Source organism: Centropristis striata, chromosome 22 (assembly GCF_030273125.1).
Source record: "Centropristis striata isolate RG_2023a ecotype Rhode Island chromosome 22, C.striata_1.0, whole genome shotgun sequence".
NCBI classification, from domain to species: domain Eukaryota; kingdom Metazoa; phylum Chordata; class Actinopteri; order Perciformes; family Serranidae; genus Centropristis; species Centropristis striata.
In genome coordinates, this window is record NC_081538.1 from 26,389,928 (window position 1) to 26,411,865 (window position 21,938).

Consider the following 21,938-nt stretch of genomic DNA (forward strand, 5'->3'; position numbering starts at 1 on the left):
CTTTTTTAATTGATAGTAGTCACTACAATTACATTTAAAGAGGTGGACAGTGAATGAGGAGAGGAACCAGCATTGGTGAGAACAAAGTCATGAATCAGAGGGAGAAAACTTCATTTTCTGATTGTTTCAGTCTGTGATTTATTTGAATGTTGCTTTCATGTGATGACAACAGAGAAGTCAGATGCAGATACATGCAGTAAATCACAGTGTAGCCAACAATGACTGGGTTTGTTAAAAATCATCCTCACAGTGTGAAGAGTAGGGCGCCACTGAAGGTGCTGTGGTGGTATTTGTCGTCATAGAGAGAATAATCTGATGGGAGACCCAGGTGGATTTCATCTCCTGCCATCAGCTCCAAGACAACAGAGTTAGTGAAATGTTTCAAACCTGCCTCTTCCTTCAACTCCGAATTACCCAAAATCATCTGGTTGTTCTTGTACACAAAGACACCCATGACACCTACTTGGTTCCCACACACAGTGAACTGGAAGTAGTAGACCCCTCTGACTGGTGCTGTGAAGAAACCTACAGAGTAGAAAACAAAAATTAGTAACAAATGTAGATTTAAATGAGTAAACATGTTCATGTGACCAGCAGTAAATTACCTCTATTAGGATTGTAAGCATCGCCAATGTTGGTGAAGACTTTGCTGTGTTTCAGTGTTTTTTCTGTGTTGAATGGTCCAACATCTCCTGCATCAGTCAGAGCTGTGTAAAAGGCCACCTTCGGTTCCTCTGTTAATGCAAATAAGTCAGTCATTAAATTTCACCTGGAATATATATGTAATGTATATGTGTGTTTGTTGTGATTAAGAAGATAAAATCATCACCTGCATTTTCTCTCTCCAGCTGCTCGATCCTGGACTTGCTGAGGAGAAGTTCAGTCTCACTGCTGCTCAGTCTGGTCTGCAAGTCTGGAGTTAATATAATGACATTACAGAGCACGCTGTTAACATGCACAACACATTATTTACAGTATGTTTACCGTCATCTTATCTGTGAAACTAACACTCAAAATGTACCTGTAAAAAATTTATAAATGTCCCAAAGGAGCGATCAAACCATAATATGAAAATGGGTCAAGCAACTGATTCTGTTTGAAAGCCTCTAATGCAGTCACAGCTGTGCATACACTGTGTTTATTAAAACATACAGACACACATTTATATTAATGCTGAGGCCTTTTAGTGTGACTGGTTATCAGTTTTTCTTCTTTCTGATAAATTATAAGTTAATGTAAAAACTGACCTCTGTCAGAACATTGTGACAGTCTTTTACATCTTATATTATAATTTATTTCACTCTTAAATCATTTAAATAAAATATCTGTTCTCTTGAGCCCTCTGGTGGAAACAAAATACTTTAACTCTGTTTGAGCAATACAAAGGTGCTAAACCATAGACTGCATATACATAATGGACGTAGTCACCGTGACGTCACCCATTGGTTTGTGGCCCGTTGGAAGCATCGAGTTCAGCATTACACTCGTCTCCATCTTGCGTCTCCATCTTGTTTCCGATACGCGGAGCAGACCATAATTGGACTGTGGAGGAGGAGAGGGATCTGACGCGACACTGACTACAGCCTCTCTACACCTCAACCTGACTGAGAGAAGCTGCTGCTAATTCATGCTAGCATTAACTGGAGCATTAACTGGGATGTTATTTTTTGGCAAAAAACAAAAACAAAATGTACATTACTGACCTCAGAAAAATTAACAGCGACTCCTTGGAGTGTCTGTTAGTCCAACCAAACGCTGAACAAGACATTCAAATAAACTGTCACTAAGTGACAATACAGTGAAAGGGTCAAAGTTATGAGACCAAACCGGTAAACATCCTTTTTTCTATCTATATAACGTTATATATAACTTTAATGACTCGTTGCCGTGGATACGCATTGCTCTGCTTCTCTCCTGATGACGGCTCACCTTGTTAGTGACCTGTCAATCAAAGGTAGCCCCGCCCCAAATCATACGATTTTTTATCTTATATTTTCAATAACATGAAATTGTCTTGAAGATTTTTTTACTAGTGATTGAGACCATAGTGTTCTCCTAAAAAACTTTTCTGAGGTAATAAATCAAGTGAGAAGTTTTCAAATTTTGCACTGAAATGAATGGGCAGATTGTTTTTGCAGCCAAACTTAGCGCCCCCTGCTGGAATTTTCGGTGGATTGCTGGCTTAAGGCACTTCCTGGTTTGCCTCCATGCTCAGACACGGAGATTGCCGCCTGTGCTAAACTAATGCCAGGGGTCAAAGGTCACAAAATATGAGGGAGAAACCCTCTAATAAAAAAATACATATATGATAAAATGGAATTTATATACACAACACTTTTCAAAGTGCCCACAAGTGTCATGAATACAGGGAAAAAATGGGTCTCCACATGCTATACATAATGAAGTATGTCCATTTAACAGCCTCTTCTGACCTCTCCTCTCAGCTCTGTGTAAACAGATTTTCAGTGAATATATGTCACGTGACCGTTCGTCTCAGCAGAATCAATCATGGCTTCACAGTGTCTGAGGAGCAGAATTTAATGTTTTTAACACAATCTTGTTATTGCAAACAGTTTATTTTTGGCAACGTTTTAAACGAGACATGTAGAATAAAGTAATTATGACAGAAATATCACAATTTTAAGCTTCGTTTTGGTCTTTTTTTCCAACAGAAATGTTTGGAAACTTTGATATATTCAACATTAATGACTCATCTACATTTCAGGGTTTGTTTTATTCAGGCTGCCAACTGATTGGATGCTGTCAGAGTGGTTGGAATAAAAAGTGAGCTCAGAGTCTTTTGTCCCAGAGTGACCAAAGTAAAAAATAATTGATTTTTGTTTTGTTTTTAACAGACACCATGTCTTGGCATTTTTCTGCTCAATGTGGCTGTTAGTTGTGTAGATATCTAATGTTAGGAAAATATATAAAAATACATTATTCTTGACGTTCACAACATGGATGAGTTCTTAAACCAGGAAGTCAAAGTGAAATACCTGCATTCTCTTTTTCTAGGTCACTTGTTTTGCTCTCGGTGGCAGTCAGTCGAGTTTCCAAAGACATCAGGTCTGTAACTTGGACTGAAACACAGAAGAAGTTTGATGTTGTTTGTAAATTGTCACATGATCTTCTAAAGCCAGATAAATCATCATGTCCATCTTCATATTGATTTAAACAATAAGTTCATCAGTGCACAGACACACTTCATCACCTGCATTTTCTCTCTCCAGCTGCTCGATCCTGGACTTGCTGAGGAGAAGTTCAGTCTCACTGCTGCTCAGTCTGGTCTGCAAGTCTGGAGTTAATGCAATGACATTACTGTTAACATGCACATTATTTACAGTATTTTAAACCTCATCTTACATACTCATAAATGAAACTCTTAAAGACAACACTAAAAGTAATCAGTGTGTACCTGAAGTCTCTCTCTGCAGCTGCTCCACCTGCATCTTGGTGACGATCAGCTCAACTTTCAGTTCATCCACCTGGCTCTCGCTGTCCTTCACCGTGGCCTCCACGTTCCTCAGCTCCACCTTGAGCTCCACCACCATGTCCCTCAGAGCCCTCACCTCCGCCCAGATGTCAGGTGTGATTTGCTTTGTGGTCTCCTCACCTGCATCTCTTGTCTCCGTCTCCTGAACCTCCCCCTGAGCTCCTGACCCACACAGACCGAGCAGCAGCAAACCAACAACAACAGCCCTCATTGTCCAGTTTACACGTCTTCACAGAGGTGCAGAGGTCCAGTCAGCCTGTCTTATATTGGGTCAAAACTTCAGGGGAGGGGGGTTTGATTCAAGGTCTCAGATTACTCAATATGCTCTGTGTGCAGGTGAGAATCAAAAAAGCTGCTGCAGGCTATTAATACACATACAGACACACACTTATCTGAATGCTGAGGCCTTTTAGTGTGACTGGTTATCAGTTTTTTTTCCTTCTGATAAATTATAAATTAATATAAAAACTGTCCTCTGTCAGAACATTGTGACAGTCTTTTATATCTTATATTTTAATTAATTTCATTCTCAAAAGTCATTTAAATTAAATATCCGTTCCCTTGAGCCCTCTGGTGGAAACAAAAATACTTTAACTCTGTTTGAGCAAAACAAAGGTGCTGAACTGTTGTCAGGGGTCAAAAGTCACTAAAGTCGGCGTAGAAACCCTCCAATTTCAAATGAATAAATAAAAGAATAGAATTTATACATAAAAACACTTTTGCCCTCAAGTGTCCTGAACACTGGAAAAAAAAGGGTCTTCACCTGCCGTACATATTGAAGTATTGTCATGTTTCCAGCTTCTCCTGACCTCTCCTCTCTGCTCTGTGTAAACAGCCTCTCCTGTCCTCTCCTCTCTGCTCTGTGTAAACAGCCTCTCCTGTCCTCTCCTCTCAGCTCTGTGTAAACAGATTCTCAGTGAATATTTGTCACGTGACCATTGGTCTCAGCAGAATCAATCATGTCTTCACAGTGTCTCTGAGGAGCAGAATTTAATGTTTTTAACAGGATCTGGTGATTGCAAATGGATTTTGGGGGCGCTGTTTCTTAGTAAAGAGAACAGAAAGGAGACCCAGTTAAATGTATAAAGAAATGTAGGCCTATACATAAATAAGTAATAAATAATCGATAATTAATGTATGATTAACTAGATGAAAGTTGATGGAGCTGATAAATATAATTATTCAATTAAACACATTATAATTAAACTGGACATAAATGTATGTCATGAATTCATTTCTAAATGTTCCTTTCCTTTATTCTTCCTTATATCTATTTTTACTGTAAAATAGTCAACTTATCATGTCAGAAAAACAGAAACCCTTTTTCAGCTTTGTGAGGGGGATTTTGTGGCGTCTATTCTCCTTTTCATTGTTGTTGTTTTTTTCAACACAAACCACTGCACACACTAGAGCAGCTGGAGCCAAAAGCTGCTTCTCCTCCATTTAGTAAGTTTTTACTAAGAGCATGATGAGAAAAAAATTGCATGGTATGAAAAAACTGCTAAAAGAATCTAGTTGTAGTCTTGTAAATAGTTTCCCTGCAAGATTGACAGTATGTCTAAAATCTCAGTGTGTAGTGGGATTAAAAACTCTAAAGACTTGTCTTCAGATGTGAGCAGGTGTGAGCTGATTGTTTTCTGGGAGTCTTTTCCAAATCTTTTCAAAGTTGTCTGGTGTATAGGTAGCATAATAAGTCAATACATTAATTAATTCACACAAGATGTTAAAATTGACTGTCCACCTCTCACAAATGAGATTAGTCTGGACACCAGCCATTCATTTCTCCATAGAGGAGGCGTGGTTTACGATCCTCCAGAGCCGTTTATTGGGCGCTACGAATGTCTATCAAAAGCGTCTGTAGGTAGCTCTTAGCCAATCAGATCAGTTATACCAGATGACGTCTGTAGAGCGACAGAAATTGATGTTTACATAGCCAGACTAGCCCATCTCTACTTTGAGACTAAAATGCTCAATTCTGCTTCTGCAACGTTTTTCTGCAGCATGTTCTGACTCTGGCTGCTCACAGTCTACTGGCAGTGTTGGTGTGTATGTGTGTGTGTGTGTGTGTGTGTGTCTGTGAGAGAGTGTTGCTTGCTGCTTTGCTTCTCCAGTTCTCGCTTTCTGCAATATTATTTATTTTTACGCCTTATTCCCCCTCATGTCATTCAGCCACACACATCCACTGATTTTATGGTCAATAGACAAGCTGCTGGGGGTCTCTGGGCGGCGCCGCTGATCCTCGGCTCGTAGCCAGATCACCGTGGTTACAGCAGCGAGCGGTAGCGGGGCTAGTTGGTAGATTAGACTTTTGCCAAATCCTGTCGGAAGCAAGGCTAAAACATCCTTTTTGTGGTGAAACAAGAGTGTAAAGTCAAATGTTGTTCTTCTTTTAAAATAAACTTTGGCTCTAAACTATTTAAAACACCGTCTACAGCTAGATCCAAAGAGAGCTTTGCGTCTGCTGCAGCCATGTTGGAGCCGTAAGAAAACTACAAAACTACAAGCTTCCATCGGCCGAGTAGTACGCGTCATCGTCTTGCCGTCCCTCCCCGTTCTGTGATTGGATCCCTAAAACAGGGCTAAGAAACAGCCGTAGTTGCCAGACCGCCTGCAGGTTCGAAATGAAATTGAAAGGCAGTATGCCAGGCTAGCATCCCCCTGTAATTACAGTCAAAATGAATGCTACATGTATGAAATTCACACTGTCCACTCAAACAGTCAAAATTATGAGCTGATAAAAGCATTTCACTCTCAGTTATCCAGAGACAAAGTTAGGGGGGGATGCATTATTTGGCAAGACATTTTGAGTTTCCATTCTTAAACAAGCCATAATGTCCAGTAAAAGTAATATAATATTACAACAATATACATTTTACAGAAATTGCATTTTGCAATTAGTGCTAAAAACGTGTATTTCTTTGTTAAAAATGTGGAATGTATAAAGTCTGTATACACATGTACACAGTCCATGTTTAAAACAAGGACAGCTGAGCTTTAATATAAGATAGTGCTGAGAAGTGCTGAGGTAATGCAATTTTAACAACAATATACATTCTTTAAAAAAAATGCATTTTGCAATTAGTGCTAAAAATGTGTATTTATGTGGGGAGAGTTTTTTTGTTTGACAGTTTGATTCAAGGTATCAGATTACTCCATATGATCTGTGTGCAGGTGAGAAACAAACAAGCTGCTGCAGTCTGGTGGAACATTTTGACTAAAGCCTCTCATGCAGTCACAGCTTATTAATACATACACACACACACACACACACACACACACACACACACACACACACTTATCTTAATGCTGAGGCCTTTTAGTGTGACTGGTTATCAGTTTTTCTTCTCTCTGATAAATTCCACCAACGCTCTGATGGAAACAAAAACATGTTAGGGGGGGATGCATTATTTGGCAAGACATTTTGAGTTTCCATTCTTAAACAAGCCATGATGTCCAGTAAAAGTAATATAATATTACAACAATATACATTTTACAAAAAATGCATTTTGCAATTAGTGCTAAAGACGTGTATTTCTTTGTTAAAATGTGGAATGTATAAAGTCTGTATACACATGTATACAGTCCATGTTTAAAAGGACAGCTGAGCTTTAATATAAGATAGTGCTGAGGTAATGCAATTTTAACAACAATATACATTCTAAAAAAAAAATCCATTTTGCAATTAGTGCTAAAAGAGTTTTTTTTGTTTGACAGTTTGATTCAAGGTATCAGATTACTCCATATGATCTGTGTGCAGGTGAGAAACAAACAAGCTGCTGCAGGCTGGTGGAACATTTTGACTAAAGCTTCTCATGCAGTCACAGCTTATTAATACACACACACAGACACACACACACACACACACACACACACACACACTTATCTTAATGCTGAGGCCTTTGAGTGTGACTGGTTATCAGTTTTTCTTCTCTCTGATAAATTCCACCAAAGCTCTGATGGAAACAAAAACATGTTAACTCTGTTTGAGCAATACAAATGTGACTAAATGTGAGGTAGAAACCCACCAGTTTATTTATTTTTATTTAATAAAATACACTTACAACACTTTGGCCCACAAGTGTCATGAACATTGGAAAAAACCTCTCCTCTCAGTTCTGTGTAAACAGATTTTCAGTGAATATTTGTCTCAGCAGAATCAATCATGGCTTCACAGTGTCACTGAGTGGCAGAATTTAACGTTTTTAACATCTGGTTATTCCAAACAATTTTATTTCTGGCGACGTTTTAAATTACACATGTAGAATAAAGTGATTCTGACAGAAATGTCACAATTTTAAGCTTCATTTTGGTCACTTTTTAGCAGCTATATGAAGAAAAGCTCATCTCTAGGGTCTCTCTAGGAATAATTTCCCTGATTGCAGCACCAATACACTGTAAAAAAAAAAGTTTACCATAATAAATACGGTGCAACTTTTTCTAATATTACAGTAAAATGGTATTAGCACTGTTGATTTCACGTTTAAGGTTGCCATTTTATTCCATATTTTACTGTAAAAAATATTATGTTTTTTCCATCAAAAGAAACGCTGTTCTGCCATATGATTGGCAAGAAAATACTTTATAAATGTTGCATAAATTAAAGATTTTACCATTAAATATAACAGTATATTTTTGTTAGAGATATGGTGTTCAGTACAAAGTATTTTTACAAAAAATAAATGTAAAAAATGACAGTGATGGCTTGTATATATATTACAGTATATTTTTGTTACAAACACGGTGCCAGTGTATTCTACAGTGGAGTAATGTATTTTATAATACTGTTTTGGCTGATATATACATTGATGGTGTTTCATTGTTACTGAAACTGAATTATTAGTTAGTAATTATCATTTTACGGTCTTTTACTGTCAGTCTGTGCACATTGTTTAGACTCTAAAATCACTTCAGATTGTGTGCAGGTGAAAGTGGAGGCTTGTATTTAATTAACAGAAAGTCTGAAGAGAGAGGAGACGGGCAATAACAGAGTAAAAGGAGTGGAGGAAACACGATGTTAGGAGAGGATGGCTCTTCTTTTCTTTTCTTTTCTTTTCTTTTCTTTTCTTTTCTCTTTTTGTTTTGTTTTTACTTCAAAACCTGTTATTATTACAGAGACTTTCTGCTTAAAATATAAAATGAGTGTCCCAAGAACCGCCTACCCCTGTTATCTGAATCTTTCCGCTGAGTTGCAAAGTGCATGATAGTTTTTTATACTCATTAACCAGCCTGTTTGTTTGATTCAGGTGCAGCAGGTGATAATCTTATTCAGGCACACAGAGACAAGCTGGTTGTTCCAAAGGCTCAAAGAAGCTAAGAAAAAAAGAAGAAAAAAAGAGTGTCCTCTTTTAAAAACATGCTTAAGAAAAGCATGCCGTTCATGAGTTTGGAATTAAAAGTTTTATTAGACTCAGTGTTTCTTTGACATAATTGGTCTGACAGTTGCGAGTACTATTTGATTTATCTTCCAATAATTCATTTAAGACATTAAACTGAACTGTTCTTTTTAAATTTGGTTTTTAAATATGGGAAAAATGATCTGAAATTCATGCCGTAGAGCTGAAAATGGCTCAAAATATGTGCTGAAACCACATTTTACCCATAGATCCTGATTGGAAATTAAATTAATATGCATGTAATATTGTAGTATATTTAGCAGTATTCGGCAGTATTCGGCAGTATTTAGCAGTATTCAGCAGTATTTTGCAGTATTTAACAGTATTCAGCAGTATTTTGCAGTATTCGGCAGTATTCAGCAGTATTCAGCAGTATTTTGCAGTATTCAGCAGTATTCAGCAGTATTCAACAGTATTCAGCAGCAGGAGGCCAATATTTTATTACCTTCAAATTTAATCCTGTCCTTTTATTGGATATATAGATTTATATAAAATCCCATAATTTGACACTGACATTTTTTGGCAATTTTAAAAATATTTGTAAGTGAAGTTTTTTGAGCTTAAAGTCTTGAATAAAAGGTGTTCTGCAAATAATGTGTATTATTATTAGAATTATTATTTTTTTAATCACTATTAGTAGTGTTATTAATGGCTCCTCTGTTGGCACTTTTCCTCTCAAATTTAATGAGGAAATGTTGTTTTAAAAGAAAAAAAAAAGCAGTTGAGCATGACTTCTGACCCTCGTGTGCCCATGAAAAATCATTAGGATCAGTCAATAATTCCCCAATAATTTAGAGCTTCATCCTGAAAGGAGCATTGCTTACTTGTAGTTCATTAAGTGTCCACCAGGCTGCGCTGTCTGGTAAGAAACGTGAGATCTGTAGTATGTGGTTTCTTTTGGTTCATTTTCGGACATCCTATAATCGGTGTTTTTCTGTCATTTTTGGACTGACAATAGTTTAATATGTATCAACAGACTATAATAAAACCATTATAAGAATTTTGGTGCATTTACAAATTTTATGACCTTTTCTTGAAAAAAATTGCCATACTATAGTATGTGGTTTTTAAAAACTTATTTTTACATTTTTGGGCATTCTACAATATGGTGTTTTTCTGTCATTGTTGGACATATTGTGGAATAAAATATATCAACATACTAGTAAGTATTTTGGGGCTTTTAAATGTTTTATACTATTTTTTACATTTTTCGACTTATGTTAATAATATTAATGAAACCATTTTCAGCATTTTTCTGGCCAAATTTTATGACCTTTTTCTGAAAAATTTGCCATACTATGACTTTTTTGACATTTTCTCGAGATAGAATGATGTGACTTTTTTTTTTTTGGACATTCTTTAATATGTTTTTTTTTTTCACCGACAATACTTTAAAATGTATTAACAGACTATCAAGAAACCATTTTAAGCATTTTGGGGCATTTAAAATGTTTATGACCTTGTCTTGAAAAATGTTGCCGTACTATAGATTTTTTTTTTTTTGTATATGGTTTTTTTCTATCATTTTTGGACATATTGTGCAATAAAATGTATCAACAGACTACAAAAGTACCATTTTATGCATTTTGGGGCTTTTACATTTTTTTTTATTTTTCGACATATTATAATATAAAATATATCAATCAATAAAATATTAACAGACTATAATAAAATCATTTTTAGCATTTCGGGGCTTTTTAAAAAAAAAAATCAACTTTATTTTGAAATTTTTTCGACATTCTATACTATGACGTTTTTTTTTGTTTTTTTCCCCGACATTCTATAACATGGTATTTCTTTGGACCGACAATACTTAAGAATGTATCAACAGACTATAATGAAACAATTTTAAGCATTTGGGGTCATTTTATAATTTTATGGGCTTTTTTCTGAAAAAAAAAATTCTGAAATTTATACATATATATATATATATATATATATATGTATACATACAGTATAGCCACTTAATGTCAAATAAATATGTATTATTTATTTATTTTCTTATCAGTCAACCATAGTATATCAAACAAATTAGATCTGAGTATTCCTATTTCTCCCGCAAAGAAAACAAACAAACAAACAACAAAACAAAACACTGAAGGCAGTTTCAAGAACGTCCTCATCCAGTTTGCAACCTATACTTTTTTAGCACATCATTTTTCATAAGCCTTTTTATCTTAACAGTTGTTGTGCATGATTTCATTCCATCGCTGCAGTTGTTCCATATTCTCACTCCTTTACATGTAATGCAATGATATACTTTGAATTGGTGCTTATCGTAGGTGTTTTCAGTACACATATACCTCGTTATCACATTCTCGGTGACTAATTCTCCTCTCTGACCTACTCTGCTCCTCCTCCTCACCCTTTGCTGAACTCAGGAACTGAGGCTTGTTTTAACAGAGGAGGTAACACTGTAGAGAAGTCTGTAATGTTAGATTCTGGGCTAGTTTGATGTGCTTCTTGTGTAGAAATTCTTTGATAAAATAGTCCAGATGCCCTTTAGCTTGTAGCGTATCTCCCCAGACAACTCAACTCAAACGGGCTGTTTATGTTCAGCAATCTTACCTTTTTTTTCTTCTTCTTTCTTTGCAGATAAACGGGCGAGATCTTCGTTTCCATTACCTATAGCTCTTCAAAGTACTTCAGACATGTTGTCGAGAGTCTATGAACATTTGTGCTTCTATTTGTAAAATATATGGAGAAAATAAACCTCTTACAGAACCTACATTCTTTTCATCTGTATCTGTCTTTCCTCCCAATAAATGCAGATGACTGACAAACATGAATGTTGATGCTTCAGTTGTATTAAATTCTTAAATGTATTGTTTGTTGGGCAGTACTAAAGGGTTAACATAAAATAGAGATACAAAAGAGTTGAATGTGCTTTTAATTAAAACTCAGTTGTGTAAATATACTGCAACATGTTGCTGTGTAATTCAGACCTGCAAGATTATTTCTTCAATAAATGTGAATCCAGAGGTGATTTTAAATGTTTTTGAGTTGTACATTGTGGTAAAGGAATCCAGCAAATATGTATGACAATTTTTTTCTTTTTTGGGTGGGGGACAGTTATTCTTATGAAATACTGTTCATGACATACGATATAAATGTAAAAATAATTCAAGTCATGCTATTCATTTTCATTTTTAATTAATACTTAATTTATACTTTTTTATTACATGCTATTCTAGTAAAGTTTTGATCTTTTTTCACATTTTTATGGCATGCTATATATATATATTTTTTTTACATTTTTATCATTTTCTGTGCCATGATGTTTTATGATTCTTTTTTAGTTTATCATTTTTATGGCATTCTTTTTATATGGCTTTCTTTGCCTTTAAAAAAATCTATTCTTTTTTATTTTTATTGTAGTTTTATGGCACGCCATATTCAAATGATTCACAGTGGAGTTTGTCAAAAGGTGCCAATAAAACCATATAAAACATGTTGACCATGTACATGGAATAGTATGTAAACATACTATTTTGTAAACAAAACAAACGACAATAATAGCATGTCCAAAAATGGAAAACAATGTTACAGTATGTTAAAAGAAAAAAGTCAAAATATGGTCTGGCTGTACACTCCATGCGGCCAGTTTCAGTTTGATGATGATATACCAAGTAAAACTGGAGACAAGCTCAAATATGTTTAGTATAAAATGATAGAACTGGATGTAAGCCTCTTATATGTTAGATTTGACACCTTTGTTCACATTTACAACATTCAAAACTCTTAATTGAGCATGATAGTGTTTTGAAAGTAAAAAAAAAGATTCAAAATCTCATTTTATGTTGGACTAAAGGACACTACAAAAGACACAAAATGACCAGAAAAATACACAAAATTACTAAAAAAAGACACAAAATAACTAAAATTGTCACGCTTATCACACAAGACACAAATAGTATGTTGTATTTCTTTGGGAAAAAGTAAAAAAAAATGTAATGCCCCGATACTCTCACATTGGTCTTATTATAGCCTGTTGATGCGTGTAGGAGGGCGGCTTTTCCCGAAATCACAAAAAACACGACCTTTTCAGATGTGCAAAATTTGGGGGAAAAAGTCATATTATAGCATGACGAAATTTTTTGGGGAAAAAGTCGCAAAATTTTTAAATGCCCCGATACTCCCACAATGGTCTTAATATAGCCTGTTGATACGTGTAGGAGGGTAGCTTTTCCCGAAATCACAAAAAAACACCACTTTTTGAGATATCCAAAATTAAGGTAAAAAAAGTCATGCTATAGCATGTCGAAATTTTTGAGGAAAAAGTGGCAACATCTTTAAATGCCCCGATACGACATATGTACAGGTCGTCATAGGGGAATTAGCAGCCAACTGTGGAAAGAATTCGACTGGAAAGTGAAGATCAGATATTTTAATACTCCCTTTATCATCTCTTCATATGTGAAAAATCCCAATGTAGCATTATGTTGGTGAAATTGTGGAAATATTGGAGACACCACACACATTTTTTGGGGTCCAGTAATACGAGGATTTTGGGACAATATTAAAAAGGAAATAGATAAATGTGGTTCCAGAACCTATGGTGTTTTTGTTGGGAGCCATACCTAAAGACGGATATAATGCAGATCAGAGATATATACTGAGGGTTCTTTTACTGGTAGCAAAGAAAATGATCACCGTGCACTGGAGAGATGTAAAACCATCAACTATAGGTCAATGGGTCCAGAGACTGAAACATGTCTACACGATGGAGCGAATGACTGCAAGCCTGCAGCTAACTATGGACACTTTTATACAAAGATGGTCTTGCATTTTACAATATCTGGGTGTCTGATGGAGAGGATGATGGGATGAAATGTTGCCGGAAAGAGATGCCTATTTGAAAAACCCCACTTAGCCACAGATTACATATATTGTCTACTCTGCCTGTTGTCATAATTATCAATACTTCTGACATTTTATTTCTTTGATTGTCTAAATATTCAACTATTTCTTTTTATTTATTTACAAGATTAACACTAACTTTATAACTATGTTATGTCAGAACTACTTATTTCTGTATTTAATTTATTTATTGTAATGTCTTAACACTTTTTTCTTGTATGATGCTCAGGATGTTTATTGTGATGTCTCTTACTTCAAATTCTGTGAGGAAATGTTATGTAAAATTATTAAAATGGTTAAATAAAAAGTTAAAAAAAGTCACAAAATTTTTGAATGCTCCGATACTCTCACATGGGTCTTATTATAGCCTGTTGATATGTGTAGGAGGGCAGCTTTTCCCGAAATCACAAAAAACACCACCTTTTCAGATGTGCAAAATTTGGGGGAAAAAAGTCATACTATAGCATGTCAAAATTTTTTGGGGAAAAAGTCTCAAAATTTTTAAATGCCCCGATACTCCCACAATGGTCTTATTATAGTCTGTTGATGTGTGTAGCATGGTGGCTTTTCCCGAAATCACAAAAAAAACAACACTTTTTGAGATATCCAAAATTTAGGAAAAAAGTCATATTATAGCATGTCAAATTTTTTTGGAAAAAAGTCACAAAATTTTTGAATGCCCCGATACTCTCACAATGGTCATTTTATAGCCTGTTGATACATGTAGTAGGGTAGCTTTTCCAGAACTCACAAAAAAACACGTTTTGAGATATCCAAAATTTAGGAAAAAAGTCATACTATATATAGCATGTCAAATTTTTTTGGAAAAAAGTCACAAAATCTTTGAATGCCCCGAAACTCTCAAATTGGTCTTATTATAGCCTGTTGATACGTGTAGGAGGGCGGCTTTTCCCGAATTCACAAAAAAACACCACCTTTTCAGATGTACAAAATTTTGGGGAAAAAAGTCATACTATAGCATGTCAAAATTTTTGGGGGAAAAAGTCGCAAAATTTTTAAAAGCCCTGATACTCTCAAAATGGTCTTCTTATAGCTTGTTGATACGTGTAGTAGAGTAGCTTTTCCCGAAATCACAAAAAAAATGTAGGAAAAAAAGTCGAAATCTTTTGGGAAAACTAATTTACACAAACAAATTTTAAATACAACCTAATTCTTCACCAATTTTGCGTTTACATTAACCAAAAAAATTAACAATTTTCTCGACGTTATTAGGAAAATACAACCCCAAATCCAAAAAAAGGTTTGATTTGAGGACTTGATTTAAAATGTAAATAAAGGCGGAATGCAATGCTTTTCTAATCCTTCTTGACATATATCCAATTGAGATACTGTGCAAACACAAAATATGTGCTTCAAACTGATTAAAACGCTGAATTTGATGCATTCCTTCTTCGTCTACTTCTCACACAGCGTCCAAACTTTTCTGTGGAATTGGGATTTTAAGTAAACACCGCATATTCACATTCTCCTTTTAAAAATCTAATAATTTGACGGTTCAAGATTTAAGGTGGCTAAAACATAATCGCAAACTCAAAATCTCATTTTACAACTTTATTATAAAGGTGAAACAATGTACACCTGGTCACACAGAAGATTTAGATCAACAAATATGCATAATATACATTGAGTTGCACCATAAAGATCCTCTTTGATTAACACATATACATAGCATGTACAACAATCTCATTACCACCATAGTGTTTGAGAGTCAGTAGAAAGTATAGAATTCCTTATATAAAAACAAGTGACAAATAGTATGGTTACAGATTATTTACAGGATTAGACCCAGAGAAAGGCCCAAATCCATTTTTTTCTAGGTTGTATCCAGATGGATTTTAGAAAGACAAGACAGCAAATATCCACATAAAATAAATTTATATTTCAGATACAAACCACAATTAGAGGTAGTCTGAAATGCAATTCCAAACAGCTGCAGAATTTACTATTTCAGACAACAAAATTAGACAAGAATGATCTGGCGGGAGTGGTTCTCAACCTTCAACCAAACATGTAGCCCCTTTCAGACTGCACAGTCAAATAATAACTTGCAATGGCTAAAAAATAGCTAATGTTGAACACCAAACATCATTAAAAAGGTACATGAATCAGGAAAAAGCATTTTGCTTTTGTGATGGCTCCTCAACCTCAATCTACAGCCAGTAGGTACCAAATAACAACAGTGACACCGTGTGGTGAACCCTTGAACTACTACATAGAGTAATATGACAGTACCATATTATTGGGCAGAAATTACATATGGTTTTCACTGGCAAACATATATACATATTACAATAAAAAAGATTCAGTTTGAATAAATATATTGTTTGTACAGGCTTCAGTTAATATTTCAAAAAGGATTAGCAAAATCATCACGCTTGTTTACTCACATTTTAGACAGATTCCAAACTACTTTGGAATCAGGATAATATACATTATTATTAGGTGTGTTTAGCCTTTGTTGTTTATTATTTCATAAGGTTGTCAGTTATCTTTTTTGTTTAATAAAATAGTTTAAAGACACATCTCTGGACTTCAGTATGGATTTGTTGGAATGTGTAAATTAAGAGCCTAATTTACCTCTTTAACCCTTAATAGGGCACTCATTGAAATACTTGCAAATTCCAAATTTCAACCCTAGAGAATATTGGAGGATATTACATACAGCCAGAATGTGTAAAAAACAACAACATACGGACCCAGGGTAGGGGGGTAATATTTTGAGAAATAAATTTACAAGGTTAAAGTGGCAAATCTATGAGAAAAAATGCACAGATTTATGAGATTTAAAGTGGTGAATCTGCGAGAAAAAAGCTTTTTTCTCGTAAATCTGTGACTATTTTCACACAGATTTGCCACTTTAAATCTCTTAAATCTGCGACTTTTTTTCTTGTAGATTTGCCACTTTAATCTAGTAAATTTGCAACTTTTTTCTCGAGATATTTTTATTTATTTTGGATATCCGCTGAAGTTACCAAATATGCTTCTTCGCCCGATAAAGGGTTAAATGTAATTGTAGTGACTACTATCAAAGCTGCTAAGAGGAGAGGAACCAGCATTAGTGAGAACAAAGTCATGAATCAGAGGAATAAAACTTTATTTTCTGATTGTTTCACAGTCACAGTGTGATTTATTTGAATGCTGCTTTCATGTGATGACAACAGAGAAGTCAGATGCAGATACATGCAGTTTATCACAGTGTAGCCAACAATGACTGGGTTTGTTACAAATCATCCTCACAGTGTGAAGAGTAGGGCGCCACTGAAGGTGCTGTAGTTGTTGCTGTCATCATAGAGAGAATAACCTGATGTAGTGGGGCGGATTAGCTCAAAATTTTACAACAATCGTTCACTTTGTGATAAAAGCATGAAATTTGGTAGATGTGTTGGTGAATATGTTTCGAACAAATCTGGATATTGGGCCACCTCAAAAGCGCCCCCTAGTGGCCGTGGCAGGCATTTGTTATACAAATAAATCAATAATGAATAAAAACTGCCCTTTTAATAATACCAACTGGTAATGAATTGTATATTGTTGGAAAGCCTGATTAGTCACCTTTACAACGAGGTACAGCTTGTAAGGATCGTGCATTCATGGAATGAGCAACGGGGCTAAACGTGTGGGTAGCACCCCCCAAAAATGTGCATCCCCTGTGTAGTGGGCTGGATTAGCTGAACAATCGTTCATTTTGTGATAAAAGCATCAAATTTGGTACACTCATTGCTGAATACATGTTTAATGAATCTGGATATTGGACCATCGCAAAAAAAAAATTCTGATGGCTGTGGCGGCCATTTTTAAAAATGGCCATTTAAAAGCGGCCATTTTTAAAAATGGCCGCCGGTGGTTACTGGCGAGGAATGCTTTGCCTACCCTACAGCTGCTGTTTCATGTTTTCAGCACCACAAATATAATTTAGAGACATGTTAAAGTGACAAAAGCTTTATTACAGTCTAATAGAAAAGAACATTAACTTTGTATAACATTTTATTAGGTCTTGATATTCCCATTCACAGGCTACGGCCTCCTCTTTGGCTTGTATTCTTCTGTTGCTCCTTAAAAAGAAAAAATAATTTTCAATATTGTATGACCTGCAACAATAAAAACAAAACACATTTAGACAGAGAAAAAAATCCTACATTTTAAAAATTCTACTAGGGTTACTTGTAGCATGTTATTCTTTCTGGCAAAATCCTTGTACTGAGGTGTGTGACTTAGTCAGGCGGCTTAGCCAAAAAAAGGGGACACGCCGGACAAAAGCACCACATTTTTTCCACATACTCTCTATCATTATAGGTTTCAATTTTTAGTAGGAGCCACTTCATCAAGATTGCGGTGATGGCAGCCATATGAAGTCTATGAGAAATGATATATCTTCCAAGCCACTTAGAAGGTCAATCTTGGTGTCAAAATATACATTTTCTGGGTCCAGGAATCATTTAAAGCTATTGAGAATATCACTAGATGGTTATTTGATCAAATAGATATGTTCATTTTCACTCAGACTGGGCAACTCGCTTCAAGTGCTGCAGCAGGGAATCCTGAGTTGAAACTGTTTGGAATCAATGTTCACGGGAGAGTGTGGATTAGCTGCCATGTACACTGCTCAAAAAAATCCAGGGTACGCTTTCATCTCATGTCAGATCTTGATCAACAAATTATTTACAGTGAGTCATCCAGTGATATTCTCAATAGCTTTAAATGATTCTTTGACCCAGAAAATGTATATTTTGACACCAAGATTGACCTTCTAAGTGGCTTGGATTTTTTCACATTTTTGGGGGGTGCTACCCACACGTTTAGCCCCGTTGCTCATTCCATGAATGCACGATCCTTACAAGCTGTACCTCGTTGTAAAGGTGACTAATCAGGCTTTGCAACAATATACAATTCATCACCAGTTGTTATTATTAAAAGGGCAGTTTTTATTCATCATTGATTTATTTGTATAACAAATGCCTGCCACGGCCACTAGGGGGCGCTTTTGAGGTGGCCCAATATCCAGATTTGTTCGAAACATATTCACCAACACATCTACCAAATTTCATGCTTTTATCACAAAGTGAACGATTGTTCAGCTAATCCGCCCCACTAATGGGAGAAGCAGGAGGATTGTATCTCCTGCCATCAGCTCCAAGACAACAGAGTTAGTGAAATGTTTCAAACCTGCCTCTTCCTTCCACTCCCCATTATGCATGATCCTCTGGCTGTTCTTGTACACTTATACACCCATGTTACCTGCTTGGTTCCCACACACAGTGAACTGGAAGTAGTAGACCCCTCTGACTGGTGCTGTGAAGAAACCTGCAGAGTAGAAAACAAAAAACAGTAACAAATGTAGATTTACATGAGTAAACACGTTCATGTGACCTGCAGTAAATTACCTGAATGAGGACTGTAAGCATCGCCAATGTTGGTGAAGACTTTGCTGAATTTCAGTGTGATGTCTGTGTTGAATGGTCCAACCTGTCCTGCATCAGTCAGAGCTGTATAAAAGGCCACTTTCGGTTGCTCTGTTAATGCAAATAAGTTAAAGTCATTAAACTGCACCTGGAATATATATGTAATGTATATGTGTGTGTTTGTTGTGATTGAGAAGATAAAATCATCACCTGCATTTTCTCTCTCCAGCTGCTCGATCCTGGACTCACTGCTGCTCAGTCTGGTCTGCAAGTCTGGAGTTAATATAATGAATAAAGAATATAACATCAATACATCAAGACCTTTAAGCAACATAGGAAAATCCATGCTGTGATTTGGGTTGAAAAACTTTGTTCATTTTGGAGGTTTCTGTATTTTCAGTTATTGGATGATGAGCACTTCTGTTCTTCTGCTGAGAAACCCTCTTATTGTCAATAAACCTAGGAAAGGTGCGCATCTTCTGAATGCTCTAGGTCTCTAGTTTGTGGTTGTAAAGTTTCATGAGGCTGTGATTATCCTAGAGGTCACAGCAGTTCATTTTATACAGAGATGTCAAGACTCAAGAAATGCCCTCACTGCAATGAACTGGCTACTATAATAATAATGACAACAAAGCATGAACCTTATTAAACATCATGTTTGTCAGTGAAATACCTGCAGTCTGTTTTTCTAGGTCACTTGTTTTGCTCTCCGTGGCAGTCAGTCGAGTTCCTTGGACTGAAAAACAAAAGAAGTTTGGTTTTGTTTGTGAGTGGTCACATGATCTTTAAAATCAGTTTAATGATGTTCATATTGATTTTTAAAGGCTTATTCTGGAACTGGTAAAAAGTTAATCAATGCACGGACACACTTCATCACCTGCATTTTCTCTCTCCAGCTGCTCGATCCTGGACTTGCTGAGGAGAAGTTCAGTCTCACTGCTGCTCAGTCTGGTCTGCAAGTCTGGAGGTAATATAATGACATTACAGAGCACGCTGTAGTGCAATCAATTTGTTATCCTTTGTGGCAATATTCAATTTAAAACTCTACAAAGACAGAAAATGATGAAACTGTTGTTTTATTACTTTTAATGTTTTCTACAGCACCACAACTTTTTTGTCTATGAAACCTTTAACACAGGTTGAAATAATGACAACAAAGCACGAAACTTATTAAACATGTATGTCAGTAAAATACCTGCATTCTCTTTTTCTAGGTCACTTGTTTTGCTCTCGGTGGCAGTCAGTCGAGCTTCTTGGACTGTAAAACAAAAGAAGTTTGGTGTCATTTGTGAGTGGTCACATGATCTTTAAAATTAGTTTAATGTAGATAAATCATCATGTGCATATTAAAATTTAAAGGCTTATTCTGGGACTGGTAAAAAGTTCACCAGTGGACGGACACACTTCATAACCTGCATTTTCTCTCTCCAGCTGCTCGATCCTGGACTTGCAGAGGAGAAGTTCAGTCTCACTGCTGCTCAGTCTGGTCTGCAAGTCTGGAGTTAATATAATGACATTACAGAGCACGCTGTTAACATGCACAACACATTATTTACAGTATTTAAACCCTCGTCTCATCTGTGAAACTAACACTCAAAATGTACCTGAAACGTTTATAAATGTCCGAGCGATCAAACCATAATATGAAAATGGGTCAAGCAACTGATTCTGTTTGAAAGCCTCTCATGCAGTCACAGCTGTGCATACACTGTGTTTATTAACACAGACACACACTTATCTTAATGCTGAGGCCTTTTACTGTGACTGGTTATCATTTTTTTTGTCTTTGATAAATTATAAATTAATATAAAAACTTCACAAAGACAGAAAATGTTAATTTGAGTCAGATTATGTTTTATTACTATTAATGTTTTCTGCAGTGTCATCAACTTTAACACAGGCTGAAATAATGACAACAAACCATGAAGCTTGTTAAACATCATGTTTGTCAGTGAAATACCTGCATTCTCTTTTTCTAGGTTACGTGTTTTGCTCTCGGTGGCAGTCAGTCGAGTTTCCAAAGACATCAGGTCTGCAGCTTGGGCTGAAACACAGAAGAAATTTGGTTTGTTTGTGAGTGGTCACATGATCTTCTAAAACAAGTTCACTCTCACTGCTGCTCAGTCTGGAGTTAATGCAATGACATCACAGAGCACGCTGTTAACATCACAACACATTATTTACAGTATTTTAAACCTCATCTTACATACTCATAAAAGTAATCAGTGTGTACCTGAAGTCTCTCTCTGCAGCTGCTCCACCTGCATCTTGGTGACGATCAGCTCAGCTTTCAGTTCATCCACCTGGCTCTCGCTGTCCTTCACCGTGGCCTCCACGTTCCTCAGCTCCACCTTGAGCTCCACCACCATGTCCCTCAGAGCCCTCACCTCCGCCCAGATGTCAGGTGTGGTTTGCTTTGTGGTCTCCTCACCTGCATCTCTTGTCTCCGTCTCCTGAACCTCCCCCTGAGCTCCTGACCCACACAGACCGAGCAGCAGCAAACCAACAACAACAGCCCTCATTGTCCAGTTTACACGTCTTCACAAAGGTGCAGAGGTCCAGTCAGCCTGTCTTATATTGGGTCAAAACTTCAGGGGAGGGGGGTCGTGATCTGTGTGCAGGTGAGAAAATACAAGCTGCTGCAGGCTGGTGGAAAAGTTTGACTTAAAACCTCTAATGCAGTCACAGCTGTGCATACACTGTGTTTATTAATACACACACAGACACACACTTATCTTAATGCTGAGGCCTTTTAGTGTGACTGGTTATCAG

At 36.2% G+C, this 21,938-nt stretch overlaps 1 protein-coding gene and 1 long non-coding RNA gene across 2 annotated transcripts; one reads left to right on the forward strand and one right to left on the reverse strand.

Annotated features, from left to right (window-relative positions):
• Positions 1–244: 244 nt before the first annotated feature.
• Positions 245–3,704, reverse strand: LOC131960465 (heavy metal-binding protein HIP-like). Its single transcript, XM_059325694.1, has 4 exons — positions 3,416–3,704; positions 3,212–3,295; positions 606–734; positions 245–525 (listed from the first exon to the last, which is right to left on the reverse strand). The coding sequence occupies exons 1-4, from the start codon at positions 3,702–3,704 to the stop codon at positions 245–247; spliced, it is 783 nt and encodes a 260-aa protein (XP_059181677.1).
• Positions 3,705–10,991: 7,287 nt separating this feature from the next.
• Positions 10,992–11,675, forward strand: LOC131960945 (uncharacterized). Its single transcript, XR_009389801.1, has 2 exons — positions 10,992–11,294; positions 11,482–11,675. It is a non-coding gene; the product is annotated as an uncharacterized LOC131960945 (long non-coding RNA).
• The last annotated feature ends 10,263 nt before the right edge of the window (positions 11,676–21,938 follow it).

What these genes read in the sequence shown, in the direction of transcription:
- LOC131960465 (XM_059325694.1), bottom strand. Translation starts at nt 3,704, where the DNA reads ATGAGGGCTGTTGTTGTTGGTTTGCTGCTGCTCGGTCTGTGTGGGTCA. An exon ending in GCTGGAGAGAGAAAATGCAG is followed by an intron (nt 735 to 3,211) that starts GTGATGAAGTGT and finishes TTGCATTAACAG; the next exon opens with AGGAACCGAAGGTGGCCTTT. An exon ending in TGCTTACAATCCTAATAGAG is followed by an intron (nt 526 to 605) that starts GTAATTTACTGC and finishes TCTACTCTGTAG; the next exon opens with GTTTCTTCACAGCACCAGTC.